Raw genomic sequence first — 13,445 nt, forward strand, 5'->3', positions numbered from 1 at the left:
TTTCAAATAATTGTCTGCTGGCAAATCTAAAAAAAAAGTTAGGCTTTGCAGTCAAACAGCAATAAAGATATTTACGCTATGTTTACACATGCTCATAAAGCATAAAAAGAATGAAGCAATGATGTATGTTTGAAAGACTACTACAGTTGAGATAATATCAATACTACCAGCACTTATTTATTATGCCATAACACATATGACATTGAACTACTGTGGGAGAACTCCTTGTGTTCATACAATAGTGCTGTTCATTTTCCATTTTTGTGGTATTTGTTAATACAGTAGAGTCTCACTTATCCAAGCTAAACGGGCCGGCAGAAGCTTGGATAAGCGAATATCTTGGATTATAAGGACGGATTGAGGAAAAGCCTATTAAACATCAAATTAGGTTATGATTTTACAAATTAAGCACCAAAACATCATGTTGTACAACAAACTTGGCAGAAAAAGTAGTTCAATACGCAGTAATGTTATGTAGTAATTACTGTATTTACGAATTTAGCACCAAAATATCACGATATATTGAAAACATTGACTACAAAAATGGCTTGGATTATCCAGAGGCTTGGATAAGCGAGGCTTGGATTAGTGAGACTCTACTGTAATATTAAGATAGGAAAATATATTAATGCACTAAAATTAATAATAATGGGGACACCAGTACATAGTAAAATAAAGTAACAGAGCAATCCTGAAATAATAAATTGGAAGAAAATTGGAGGGCATGGCAGTAGACGACACACCAACAGGGAATATGTAGGACCTCCAAATAGAGCTCAGAAAGATTCCTGCCTGAAATTCTGCTGAGCCATTATGAGATGACAATACTGGGATAGGTGGCCTACAGCCTGACTTAATGTAAGGCAGTCCTCGCCATCAAATTTCAGTTCTAAGCTACTTGGGACAAGTAGTCTATATAGTTTTTGCCCCTTAGTAAAGTATCATACAAACCTCATTTGTAAAGTATCATATTAATTTAACAGACAAAGAAATAAAATCTCACCTTCTACAAGCCTTAGGAGGATAAAACATGTCAGGTCTAGAAACCTGAATATAATAACAGTAATTTATATTCTTTTTTCCTGTCTACCTCTGCTTGGGATGGCCAAATGCAAAAAAGTATAAGATTCCTGTACCTTTAAAAGCAGTGTAGGAGAGATTCAGTGCATCGTGTAAGTTGTTCTTTTACATCTAGACATTCGAATGCCCCCAATTCATCAGGTAAAAGTATCTACTTTAATCTCCTATACAGGTTGAGTATCTCTTATTCCAAAATCTGAAATATTCCAAAGTTGTCCATGGCTGAGGTAGTGACTTCTTTGGTTTCTTATAGTTCAGTGAACATTAACTTTGTTTCATGCACAAATTAAAAATATAGTGTCTAAAATTATCTTCAGACCACACGTATAAGATGTATATGATACATAAATGAATATTATGTTTAGACTTGGGTCCCAGGAGCCCACCGGTGGCGTAGTGGATTAAAGCCTCGTGACTTGAAGGTTGGGTTGCTGGCCTGAAGGCTGCCAGGTTCGAATCCCACCCGGGGAGAGCGCGGATGAGCTCCCTCTATCAGCTCCAGCTCCATGCGGGGACAGGAGAGAAGCCTCCCACAAGGATGGTAAAAACATCAAAAACATCCGGGCGTCCCCTGGGCAACGTCCTTGCAGACCGCCAATTCTCTCACTCCAGAAGCGACTCAAATTGCTCCTGACACGAAAAAAAAAACCAAAAACCTGGTTCCCAGCTCCAAAATATCTCATTATGTATATACAAGTATTCCAAAATCTTTTAAAAATGAAAAATCTAGAACACTTATGGTCCCTAGAATTTTAAATAAGAGATATTAAACCTGTATTAATAACCCAGCGGGAATTATTTTGATCAGGTTACTAGGTTACTTATAACTTGTTTGTTTTTGTGAGTAACCAATACCACAGTCCTAGGCTTGTTATTTACAAATCAGTCTTGCAGAATTTAATCTGACTTGCTCAGCTGCTTATACATAAGAGACTGCACAGAAACCCTTTTCCTAACGAAGACACACAAAAATAAAGCAAATTATGTCAAATTTACTAGTAGCATTCAGAATCATTTTAGTATGATATTCAAGATAATTGTTCCAGCCACTCAGTTTCAGTGACTATTATATAGTTTTGTGGTTTGCTTCTAGAATTAACAGATATTTCATCCTAATATTTACAACTTTCATATAAAAACACAGTATCTGCAGACTTTCAGTACTGTCATGAAAACTTTTATTTATTTTTTACCAATAAAGTAAGTATAGCAGACACTCAGTGTCCCATCTTCGATGGGAGACATGCATGATGCTCAGAGTGTGAAGCTTTCTTTCAACCTTTAAGTCACAATGAGGCCTTCATCATTTTGCATGACAGAAAACAACAGCTGACAGCCAATTTGGAACACATGCCAGCTGTCTCTCATTTGTTTTATTGTCCAAGCAATATGGGTTTTGTAGCAGCATTTCCAAAAGCAAGTTGTAGTTTACTGGATTGGATCTAAGTCAGTACTCTTTCAGCAGTAAACAAGTTTTAATTTTTTAAAATCATAAGTATTATGCTGTGTTCTGTACTTAACACAAATAAGTTTTGATTTTACAGAAATGCATATGGAATTTGGGCAAAGGCATAGCTAGACTAAATGTTAATGTACATGTACCCTACAATATTCAGATCTAAAGCCTTGGACATCTGTTCCAACATAATTTGCAAACACCAATGACATTGCTAACAGAGGATTACATGAACCGAAAAACAGTGTTTTGTACTGCAGATGGGATAAACACTGGTCTGTACAGATTTTTAAAGTTTAGCATTCATTTTAAAGCATCTGGGGGTTCTCCAATAAAGCATTAAATCAGCACATTCTAATTTTAGAAGGGAAGCAGAATGGTCCTAGATAATAAAATTATTGAGCAAGAAGTGGTGCTTTTTTAAAAAAAACAAAAAAACAGCTAGGTTTTTATGTTGTTTGGTACATATGGCAGAATATCTGAGAAAGACATGGGATGGAGATACTTTCCAATCATTAAAATACCTCTTGTGAATCATTTTAAGTTTCCCTTTTACTACAAAATCATTAACATCTAGCAATAGTTTGCATGCCTTACATTCTACAGTAGAGTTTAGTTAGTACTCTAAAAGATATACATTTCCTTTCCAATAAGTCAGAGACAGCTTTAAGCTTGAAACAGTGAAAGGTTCTATGCCATAACTACAGAAAACTAAGTCATTCAGTGTATAAACCTATTTAGCTTATTTCTCCCCAAGCTTTAGTACAGTCACTTTTACAGCTGATTTCTTATTCTTTGCCACCCTCTTTTAAGAAGTTATTGCTGTTTGTAATTTCTGACGTTTGATGAAAGTATTCTTAGTGGTATGTACACTTCAGCAGCGATTGGCTGCCTAGCAGAGTTCCTTTATGCATACCAGTGGAATCATGTCCAGTTTTGCCATTTGTGGAGAACTGATGACAAGATACAAAAGCATGTGTTTGCCATAAATAGCTCTGGCTAGCGGAGGACTGCTCGCACAGAGCAGATCAAATTCTCTATAAGGAGAGCAGTGCTTGGCTCTTAGCCAATCATGTTCCTGATGCAAGACTTAGTAGCTGCAAAAGCTTTCCAGTCCTATTAGCACAAAAGTTAATTGGAGAACAGTTGCCCTATGACCAGACAAAAGGTAGCATGTGCAATACTAAATAAGCATGTAAAACTATGAGGAGTATTCTGTAAAAATCTACTATTGGGGTAATAAATTCCCTTATAAGTTTCAGATATAAGCTACCTGTAGATTGCTGGTCTAATTGCTCCCTAACAATGGCAACATAATACTGTACAGTAAATAATAGGGGGGGGGGTCCCTTTAGATCATTTTTACAGTAAAATCAGAAATAAATTTTTTAAAAACAAGAGATTGACAGCCACTGCTAAACATCTATGAAAGATACAATTGGAGGGTAAAAAGCAGTGCAAAATATTTAAACATACATTTTTCCAATGAAAACAAGGCAACATTCTGTAATAAGCCACAAGTTTTATTGCAACGTGGCCAATGTATTTGATCTCAAAAACAGCGTTCCATTTAAGGCTCTTTTTATACAGAAACTGCCATTATGACTGATGTTTTACAAACATCTTTAGTGTTGCAGGACTCGCATGGTAAACAGATAAGTTTCTACTTCTGTTCAGTAGTGTACATTCAACAGAAAAACAAAAAGGCATAATTACAGCTACTTCCTTTATAAAGATATGCATGTAATAGGAATGGAGACTGAACTATTACAACTGTTTGATGACACAATTACAGAAATTAATTGGCATTCCTGGGAGTGAGGGGAGAAATAAAACATATTACAAAAAAGTGCTTTAAATGCATAGTGTTGTGTGCTGCCATGTCACAAAAAATAGGCTTGTCAAGGCAGGTGAGGTGTATGAATGCACAAGAGCCTCATGGAACCGTAATCAAGTGCAAATGTTAAGTAATATTGAAAAGAGTCTTACCATTTGACCATTGGACAACACTTAAAAGGCAATCAATTAGCTTAAATGTCTTGTTGCTTGGCTAGACTATCCACATCAACTATCACATTCATTGTACACATTTTCAAGGAATGCCCACATCATCAGTTTTGGCTAAAAATATGATGGAAGGCATTCCTTGGAATCTACATAAAACTATCAAGTTTAAAAACAGTCAGGTGATCATTTGCCGATTGTTAATTAAATTATATTTCCTTCAGGTGTTTCGGATCTGGGAAGGTGGGGCAAAAGAAACAAATGGTATCCCAATTGAATGAGCTGCAGTAATGGAAGCTCCAGATGGCACTTCTGTCCTTTTATAATGGTTTGCCTTCAAGTGAAACTACCACGTTGCCTCCTAGTTTCTCTCCCAGTGTACAACGATCTTTAATATCATCCAAACCATTTACTTGCCACTCGTGTTTAATACCTGAAAAAGACAAATTAACATATGTATATATACATATATATCTGCTTGTCCAGAATTTGACTATTAAGAAGAAAAGTACTTCACATAGTCTTGCTGAGAAATATCAATATATACCAACCCACCTGTCAATTTGAACAGCAGTTTACATAATGTATATGTCCAAAAGGCAGTGTTATTCACTTTAAGCAAGTGACTAAGTGGAAATCATCTCATGGAATGTATTCTGCTCATACCTGTAAATTTCTTTTTAATGGCATCTTTAGAGCTTGCGTAGATCATCTTGCTTTTTAAAGGGGCACTTTCAGGAGCCCTACAGATGGGGAGGAAAAACTTATTATTTAATCCACTGATATTTGGAAATGAAATTCTGTTTTAATAATAATCCTCTGATTTACACACCAGAATATAAATACCAGGTCTTCTTTTTTTGATTCCTTTGTTTCATATGTTGCATCATACAAAGCATATCGACAATCATTCAGCGGTAGCAGCTTCACAAAAGATGTGTAAGGGTCCTCCACTGTGTCACCAACTTCACCAACTAGTATTTGCTTTGCTTCTTCTACAATTATTTGTTTTTTGTCGTCGCTTAAACAGAAGAGAACTGCTTTCTTTCTTTTTTTAATCTCTTCTGGTGTTGAAGATTTCCGTACTTTCATGTCATTAAAAACCTTGATAACTTCATCATTCACTGTTACTCCAGAGGCCTACGAAACAAAGTGAAACTGCATTCACTAAAATAAACTGAATGCACAAGCAAAATAGGAAGTCTTTAATATAATGCATATTAGAGTTTGAATATAACATGATCTACCAGGTTTAGGATGCAATTTTATATACTCTTGTGTAAATGGTGCTTACTTCAAATGATATACACAGAGAAAGAGAATTTGGTTCTGTGTCAGCATCACATAGTAAAGCTTTAAGTTAACTGCCCAGTTTTAGGCTAAGATAGTGGTTTTGCCTCATTCAAACGTGGATTCAATTGATTTACATCTGCCTAGCAGTGATTATACGGGATATTCCCCTTAAATAACCAAATACAGTACAAGCTGTTCATCTCCAACGCTGTCATAATTCTACTTTTGTTCACTGATGTAAGCCTCCAACAGCAGAAGAAATGCCTTCTGTACTGTGTCAGGTTTAATATTATATATTTAAAATTCCTAGCGTTTGTTTTAATTTATTTAATACTGCCCTATAAATATTCCACAAGTAACTATATGATAAATGCATTTAGAACACATTGTATAATTGATTTTAAGGGTACTAAGCTTTGTGAAAATTAGTCTTTAAAAAGTAACTTGTACATTCTTAACTGCACAGAGGTGTTTTTACAACAGCGCTGTGCACGTTTCTTTATGGCTTTTCCATTTTCACCTAACAAATATACTGTAAAGTTATAGGCTTTAAACAGAGGATATAAAATCAGTGCAAAGCCCCACACAATTTGCGGGCCTTTAGAGCAGCTCCCGTGACACTGCTTTTTAATAGGAAAACCTATTAAGAAAAACAAATATTGAAGGTATATTAACCTTTTAAGGGAAGCTGCATGCTTGAAGTGGAAGGAACTGGCAGGCTAAACTTGAAAGACAATACTTATTCATTTTTATTTTGTTCTTCTGAATAGGGGGAAATCATTTTTCCACTGCAATTCCTAAACAAAATACTGCATCAAATCATATAATTTTCAAACCCAAGATTTACGAACTTTTGTCAACAGAACTGTCACATTTTACTATATTATCTCCTACAAAAACATGAGACAATGGGCCCTTCCACACAGCCATATAACCCAGAATATCAAGGCAGAAAATCCCACAATATCTGCTCTGAATTGGGATATGAGTCCACACTGCTCTATATTCCAATTCAAAGCAGAAAATGTGGGACTTTATTCAGCTCTGTGGAAGGGGCCAATATAATTCCTCTACTATACACTTTTCTTCCTATACAACAAAAGTATGGCAACTTTTTGTGCCATTTGTGCCACTGAGGAAACCATATAGTAATGTCAGCCAAATACAGTTAAGGACATTCTATTTGATTTTCCCTAACATATTCCTAGGGCGTAGCAGGCAAGCTCCAAGCTCCTAATAATCTACTGAAATTGGAAATACAAGATGTTCCAGAGACACCAGGAAGACAAGATGCTTCCACACGTTAAATTACAGACATGAGCCACATACCACCTAAAGCACACTGAATGGTATATGGTGTACATACACACCACTCAAGCGTTACACTTTCCCAATGAATGGATAGCCTGTTCACAAGTTATGATTAAAGCACTCCAAGGAAGGGAAAAAACAGCTTCCTCTCTGCTTGGCGATGCCTTTCCCCCACGTTCTATTTGACACAGTCAGGATAAGAAAGCCAATGATGGGGAAACGCCTATATATACCTCTATGTTCAATTGTCTGTCTTGTCTGTCTATAAACTGCATTGAATGTTTGCCGCATATGTATGTTCTGTGGTCCGCCCTGAGTCCCCTTTGGGGTGAGAAGGGCGGAATATAAATACTGTAAATAAATAAATAAGCGAGAAATACAATGGAGAGAGGGGCAAACCCAACTATGCGTCACTCCACCATCGACCTGCTGCCATCATAATCCTAATTAGAAGAAGCAAGAGGCCATTATATCCTTTCAGCGCACAAGGGGAAATTTCAGTGCAGCTCCCAAATAAAGAGGGAGGGAGGTTCCACCCTGCTCTTTGTGGGGAAATGGATGAGGCAGAAGCAGCAGCAGCAGCTGTGCCATTTCTTGGCCATGAAAGGGGGGCCAAAGGAGGGCAATATTACAACAGAGATGGGGTATATATTTCACGGACATGTTACAACGGAGATGGGGCAAAATAATTTCAATAGAAATAGCTGATATGCCATTTCATGGCCAAGAAAAGGGCCCCTAAACGAGGGCATGTTATTAAAAATGGGGTACATTCACAGGCATGTCATAACGGAGAAGGAGAAAAATGGGAGAAGGGGCAGAAGAGCTGTGCCATTCCTTGGCCAGGAAAAGGAGCCCAAACTTTGCACACCCCTTCCTTCCATCAATAAGGGGAAACGAGTATTATTTGTTGTCCCTCGCTCCACCAAGGCGAATAAAAGCTGTTCTATACTAAATATTTTTGCAAAAATAAATAAATCAGAATACAATCCCACTGTAGCCTTTACAGTACAAAGAAAAGGCCCTTGTCATGCACCACACCCTCGCCTGGAGGGCCTCATCCTTCCACGAAACGGCAAAGGATGCAGAGTCTCCTTATTCGGTCCTCGCCTCAGAGGAGAAAGAAAGGAAGGATACACATGGACGAGCCCAACCTGCCATCTTCCAAGGAAAAGTCACACGTAAACGCCTCTTTTTCCCCACTTCTCTCAATCGTTGCAAGCAGTGGCACAATATCAAAAAGGGGACCCTTTGGTGAGGTAAAAAAAAAAAAACCCCTCATAGGCCTCAGGCATCCCTTTCACTCAACGCAAAGGAAGGTGAGGGTCGCGGAGGCTAAAATTAGACTAAAATGGCGGCCAGAAGCCTCAGGGCCCCCCTGGAGCCGGGTCCCTGCCCGCGCCGTCCCCTCAGAGACCTTACCATGGTGCCCACGGGCGGAGGAGGAGGAGGTGCGGAGGAGCGCGGAGGCCACTGCTCTGCTGCTGATGCTGATGTTGCTGCTGCCGCTCCTGCCGACGGAGGCGAGTCCGAGTGGCGCTGCTGACAGGGCTGAGCAGGGCTCGCGCGCGGAGGAGGAGGCTGAGGAGAGGCGCGAGGCAGAGGGAGGGGGGAGGGAGGGGTCACGTGAGCGCAGGCCCCGCCCACCCTGCAGAGGGGGACAGGGAGGGGGATGGGGAGAGGGGCGAGTAGGCCCCGCCCCCTCCCCTTCCCTCAGCCTTCTACTTCATGCCTCTCTTGGCTCCTTCTTCATGAGGCCTGTGTTGCACCTGCTACGATTCCTTAGTGTAGGCAAAGGATAATGGAGGAAGGCAGGGAGTTTCAGAGAAACATCTATTTCTGTTCTATTGATTAATTTATTCTATTTTATTTACTATTCTAAAGCCTTTGACTGCGTGGATCATAATAAATTGTGGCAAGTTCTTGGTGGTATGAGGATACCAAGTCACCTTGTCTGTCTCCTGAGGAATTTGTATAACAACCAAGTAGCAACAATGTGTTGTCGAAGTAGCAACAGTCAGAACAGACCACCTGACAACAGACTGGTTCAAGGGTTGTTGTATGTTTTCCGGGCTGTATGGCCATGTTCTAGAAGTATTCTCTACTGACGTTTCTCCCACATCTGTGGCAGGCATCCTCAAAGGTTGTGAGGTAACTGAGACTGGTTCAAGATTGGAAAAGGAGGACGGCAGGGCTGCATCCTCTCACCCTATCTATTCAACTTGTGTGCAGAACACATCATGCAACATGCAGGGCTTGATGAATCCATGGCTGGAGTTAAAATTGCTGGAAGAAACATTAGCAACTTTAGGTATGCAGATGAGCTCTGTGAGTGCAACATTCTTCCAAACGAAGCAGAGAGTGTTTGAGGATCAAGACATCTGTAGGGACACCAAGGTACTTGTTTATAAAGCTGTTGTCCTCCCAACCCAGTTATATGCCTGCAAAACGTGGGCGGTCTACAGACATAACACTCAATTCCTGGAACGATTCCACCAGCGTTACCTTTGAAAAATCCTGCAAATCTCTTGGGAAGACAGGACGACAAATGTCAGCGTGCTGGAAGAAGCAAAGACCACTGGCACTGAAGTGATGCTCCTATGCCATCAACTTCTCAGGACTGGCCATGTTGTCCGAATGCCCAATCACCATCTCCCAAAGCAGTTACTATACTCCCAACTCAAGAATGGAAAATGGAATGTTGGTGGACAGGATTTAAAGATGGGCTTAAAGCTAACCTAAAAAATTGTGAGAAGTGGGAAGCCCTGGCTCTTACTGGAGATCACCTGTGACCAGCAGTGCAGTGGAATTCGAAGAGACACAAATGGAGGGCGAAAGGGAGAAACATGCCAAGAGGAAGGCGCGTCAAGCCAACCCTGACCGGGACCGCCTTCCATCTGGAATCCGATGCCCTCACTGTGGAAGAACATGCAGGTCAAGAATAGGACTCCACAGTCACCTGCATACCCACTGCCAAGACACTACGCTTAGAGGACCATCATACTCGGATAACGAGGAATCGCTTAAGTAAGTAAAGTAAAATGCAGATGATACCACTTTGATGGCTGAAAGCGAGGAGGAGCTGAGGAGCCTTATAACCAAGATGAAAGAAGAAAGTGCAAAAGCTGGGTTGCAGCTAACCATCAAGAAAACCAAGATTAGGGCAACCAGACTGATTGATAACTGGCAAATAGAAGGAGAAAATGTGGAGGCAGTGACAGACTTTCTATTTCTAGATGCAAAGATTACTGCAGGCGCAGACTGCAGCCAGGAAATCAGAAGATATTTACTTCTTGGGAGGAGAGCATTGTCCACCCTTGATAAAATAGTGAAGATAGAGACATCACACCGGCAATGAAAGTCCGCATAGTTAAAGCAATGTTATTCCCCGTAGTAACTTATGGTTGCAAGAGCTGGACCATAAGGAAGGCCGAGCAAAGGAAGATAGATGCTTTTGAACTGTGGTATTGGAGGAAAATTCTGAGAGTGTGCCTTGGACCGCAAGAATTTAAAACTAGTCCATACTCCAGGAAATAATAATAATAAAATTTATTTATATCCCACCCCTCTCACCAAGGGGACTTGGAGCAGCTCACAACATATACAGTGTTCCCTCACTTATCACGGGGGTTAGGTTCCAGGACCACCCGCAATAAGTGAAAATCTGCAAAGTAGGGACACTATACTTATTTTAATATTTATACATTATTTTAGTAGTTATACACTATTTTAAGTCTCTATCAACCAATCGTGTGTTGATAAATCACCTCCTTCTCCTCCCGTTGCCGCTTTGGCTCCTTTTCTCTCCCTTCGGCTTCTCCTTCCTCCCTTCCTTAGACTGTAAATTGTAATTTTTTAATGATTTATAATATTCTTTTAGAGTTTATTGAACAACCGCGAAACAGCGAATCTATGAAAAGTGAACCGCGAAGTAGTGAGGGAACACTGTATCAGTAAATAATGTAACAATATAAACAAAATAAAATGAATAATAACATAAAACAAATTAAATTAAATTGACAAGACAATAAACAAGTAAACATAAAAATTAAAACAGCCATATTAGAGGTGAACATAAAAGACATAATAGATTAAGTACTGTAAAACAAAACAATACTTACACCATAAAACCATTTAAAATAACCCAGCCACTGTAAGGTTAATTGTAAAAATAAAACCCGACTGGTCAGTGGAGGGAAGGATATTAAAGGCAAAGATGAAGTACTTTGGCCGCATAATGAAAAGACAGGATACCTTGAAGAAGACAATGATGTTGGGGAAAATGGAAGGAAAAAGTAAGAGGGGCCAACCAAGGGAAAGATGGATGGATGGTATCCTTGAAGTTACTGGCTTGACCTTGAAGGAGCTAGGGGTGCCAACAGCCAACAGGGAGATCTGCCATGGACTGGTCCAAGAGGTCACAAAGAGTCGGAAGCAACTGAACGAATAAACACACAGGTTTATTCTTCAGTTGAATTGGCTTGTAAATTGAAATAGAAATATTTTTAAAGTGTAAGTTCAGTCATATTCGTCTTCTTTCTAAGCTATTTTCCCAATGGAGGGGTTAACATTGTGACTGTCGTTTCCATGGGGCTTAATTTTGGGCATCCTCAGGTTGACAGCATGCATGTCTTTGTTGATGGGGTCCATCCATCCTTTTTTTTACCATCCCCATGGTCCAAATGTAGTATTGTTTAAGCTAATGATGATGGTTCTCTTCTCACAACATGGCTGTACCATCATAGTCCTGCTTCCTGCATTTGCTTGCTGATTGCTTTTATTCATAGTCTTTGACAGATGTCATCATTTGTCACATGGTCAAGAAGTGTCAAGCCAAGTGTCCATCTCAGCATGTTCATTTCCATTGTGCTTGTTCATATTTCATTGTTGCTGGTCAGCACTTTGCCAGCAAGTCCAGCCATATATATATTTGGGTCACATAGGGAAGGATTAACACTCCTGTGGTGTTTGCTGTCTATGTCCCCGTTCAGAAGATTTCACCTCACTTTCTGTCCATGTGAGAATTGGATTTTGAAAAATGTGGCTTGTTATGGAAACAAGGATTGGTGAGAAAACTTCAGTGGACACCTTTTCCTCATGATAACTTTCAGGAGTTTCCTTTCCTTCTCTAACTTAATGTTTAAATATTTGAAAGGATGCCACATCGAGGAGTGGGCAAGCTTGGTTTCTGCTGCTCTGGAGAGCAATGGGTTCAAATTGCAGGAAAAGAGAGTCCACCTAAACTTTAGAAAGGACCTCCTGGCCATCTGTAAGGGGTGCTTTGATTGTGGTGTTCCAGTATGGTAGAAAGGGGTTGAGCTGGGTGGGAGAAGAATGCTCTGCTCTGGAGACAGGACTCTTTTTGTAACTATTATTTATTGGGATCATGCAGACAGTATTGGATCTAGGTGTTGCATTTGATAGGTTTTGTGAAGCTATCAAAAGGGTGCCTTGTCTCATCCAGGTCTAGGTTTCTGTGAAGATGAAGCCAGAGGGACTGAGAAAAGGAGGCCAAGGGAGCCCCCAGAGGCCCTTCAGCATCTCTCCAACTTTCCCTCTTATTCATTTCCTTTCAGGAGCGACTGGCTGTGTTTGCTCTAGCAGCAACAGCTCTTTTATTTTTTTGCATTTCCCTTTGGCAGCCTCCTCGAAATGTTCCCTTGTCTCCTCAGCCTTCTTTTCCCTTCTTTGGGTTTAGGCTACCTCACCAGAGAGAGAGAGAGAGAGAGAGAGAGAGAGAGAGAGAGAGAGAGAGAGAGAGAGAGAAAAGGGGCTGAGCTTCCTTCCCTTCCCTTGCAGCACTGACCCAGCCATTGCAGCCAAGCGATACCTTTGGATACATCCACACTGGAATGAATGCAGTCTGACACTGCATTAACTGCCATGGCTCAAGGCTGAGGAATCCTGGGAGTCGTAGACTTGCATGGTCTTCTCTACCAAAGAGTGCTGGGGCCTCACTAAACTGCAAACACCAGCATTCCATAACATTGAGTTATGACAGTTAAAATTAGTTCAAACCTGATTAATTCTACACAGGGCCGGCCGGAGATAATTTTTAATGGGAAGCGGGGGTGCTGAAAAGCGCCCCCGCCACCGGCCCCGCCTCCCGCGCCCTGGCCCCGCCTCCCACGCTGCGTGGGAGGCGGGGCCATGGCGATTAGTGAGGGGGCGGGGCCACAGTTGGCCCCGCCCCCGCCCAGCGTGCCCTGGCCCCGCCTCCCACGCTGCGTGGGAGGCGGGGCCAGGGCACGCTGGGCGGGGGGGCGGGGCCAGAGTTGGCCCCGCCTCCCACGCTACTCCC

The 13,445-nt window shown here is 40.8% G+C and overlaps 1 protein-coding gene across 1 annotated transcript; it reads right to left on the reverse strand.

The window, feature by feature from the left end:
• Positions 1-2,241: 2,241 nt before the first annotated feature.
• cfl2 (cofilin 2) lies at positions 2,242-8,743 on the reverse strand. The gene is made up of 4 exons (XM_003216574.4): positions 8,567-8,743; positions 5,373-5,680; positions 5,207-5,283; positions 2,242-4,973 (listed from the first exon to the last, which is right to left on the reverse strand). Exons 1-4 carry the CDS (start codon positions 8,567-8,569, stop codon positions 4,861-4,863), a joined length of 501 nt encoding a protein of 166 aa, XP_003216622.1. The 5' UTR covers positions 8,570-8,743; the 3' UTR covers positions 2,242-4,860.
• Positions 8,744-13,445: the final 4,702 nt, after the last annotated feature.

Source organism: Anolis carolinensis, chromosome 1 (assembly GCF_035594765.1).
Source record: "Anolis carolinensis isolate JA03-04 chromosome 1, rAnoCar3.1.pri, whole genome shotgun sequence".
NCBI classification, from domain to species: domain Eukaryota; kingdom Metazoa; phylum Chordata; class Lepidosauria; order Squamata; family Dactyloidae; genus Anolis; species Anolis carolinensis.

What these genes read in the sequence shown, in the direction of transcription:
- cfl2 (XM_003216574.4), bottom strand. An exon ending in GACCTGGTATTTATATTCTG is followed by an intron (nt 5,284 to 5,372) that starts GTGTGTAAATCA and finishes CCCCATCTGTAG; the next exon opens with GGCTCCTGAAAGTGCCCCTT. An exon ending in CATTAAAAAGAAATTTACAG is followed by an intron (nt 4,974 to 5,206) that starts GTATGAGCAGAA and finishes TGTCTTTTTCAG; the next exon opens with GTATTAAACACGAGTGGCAA.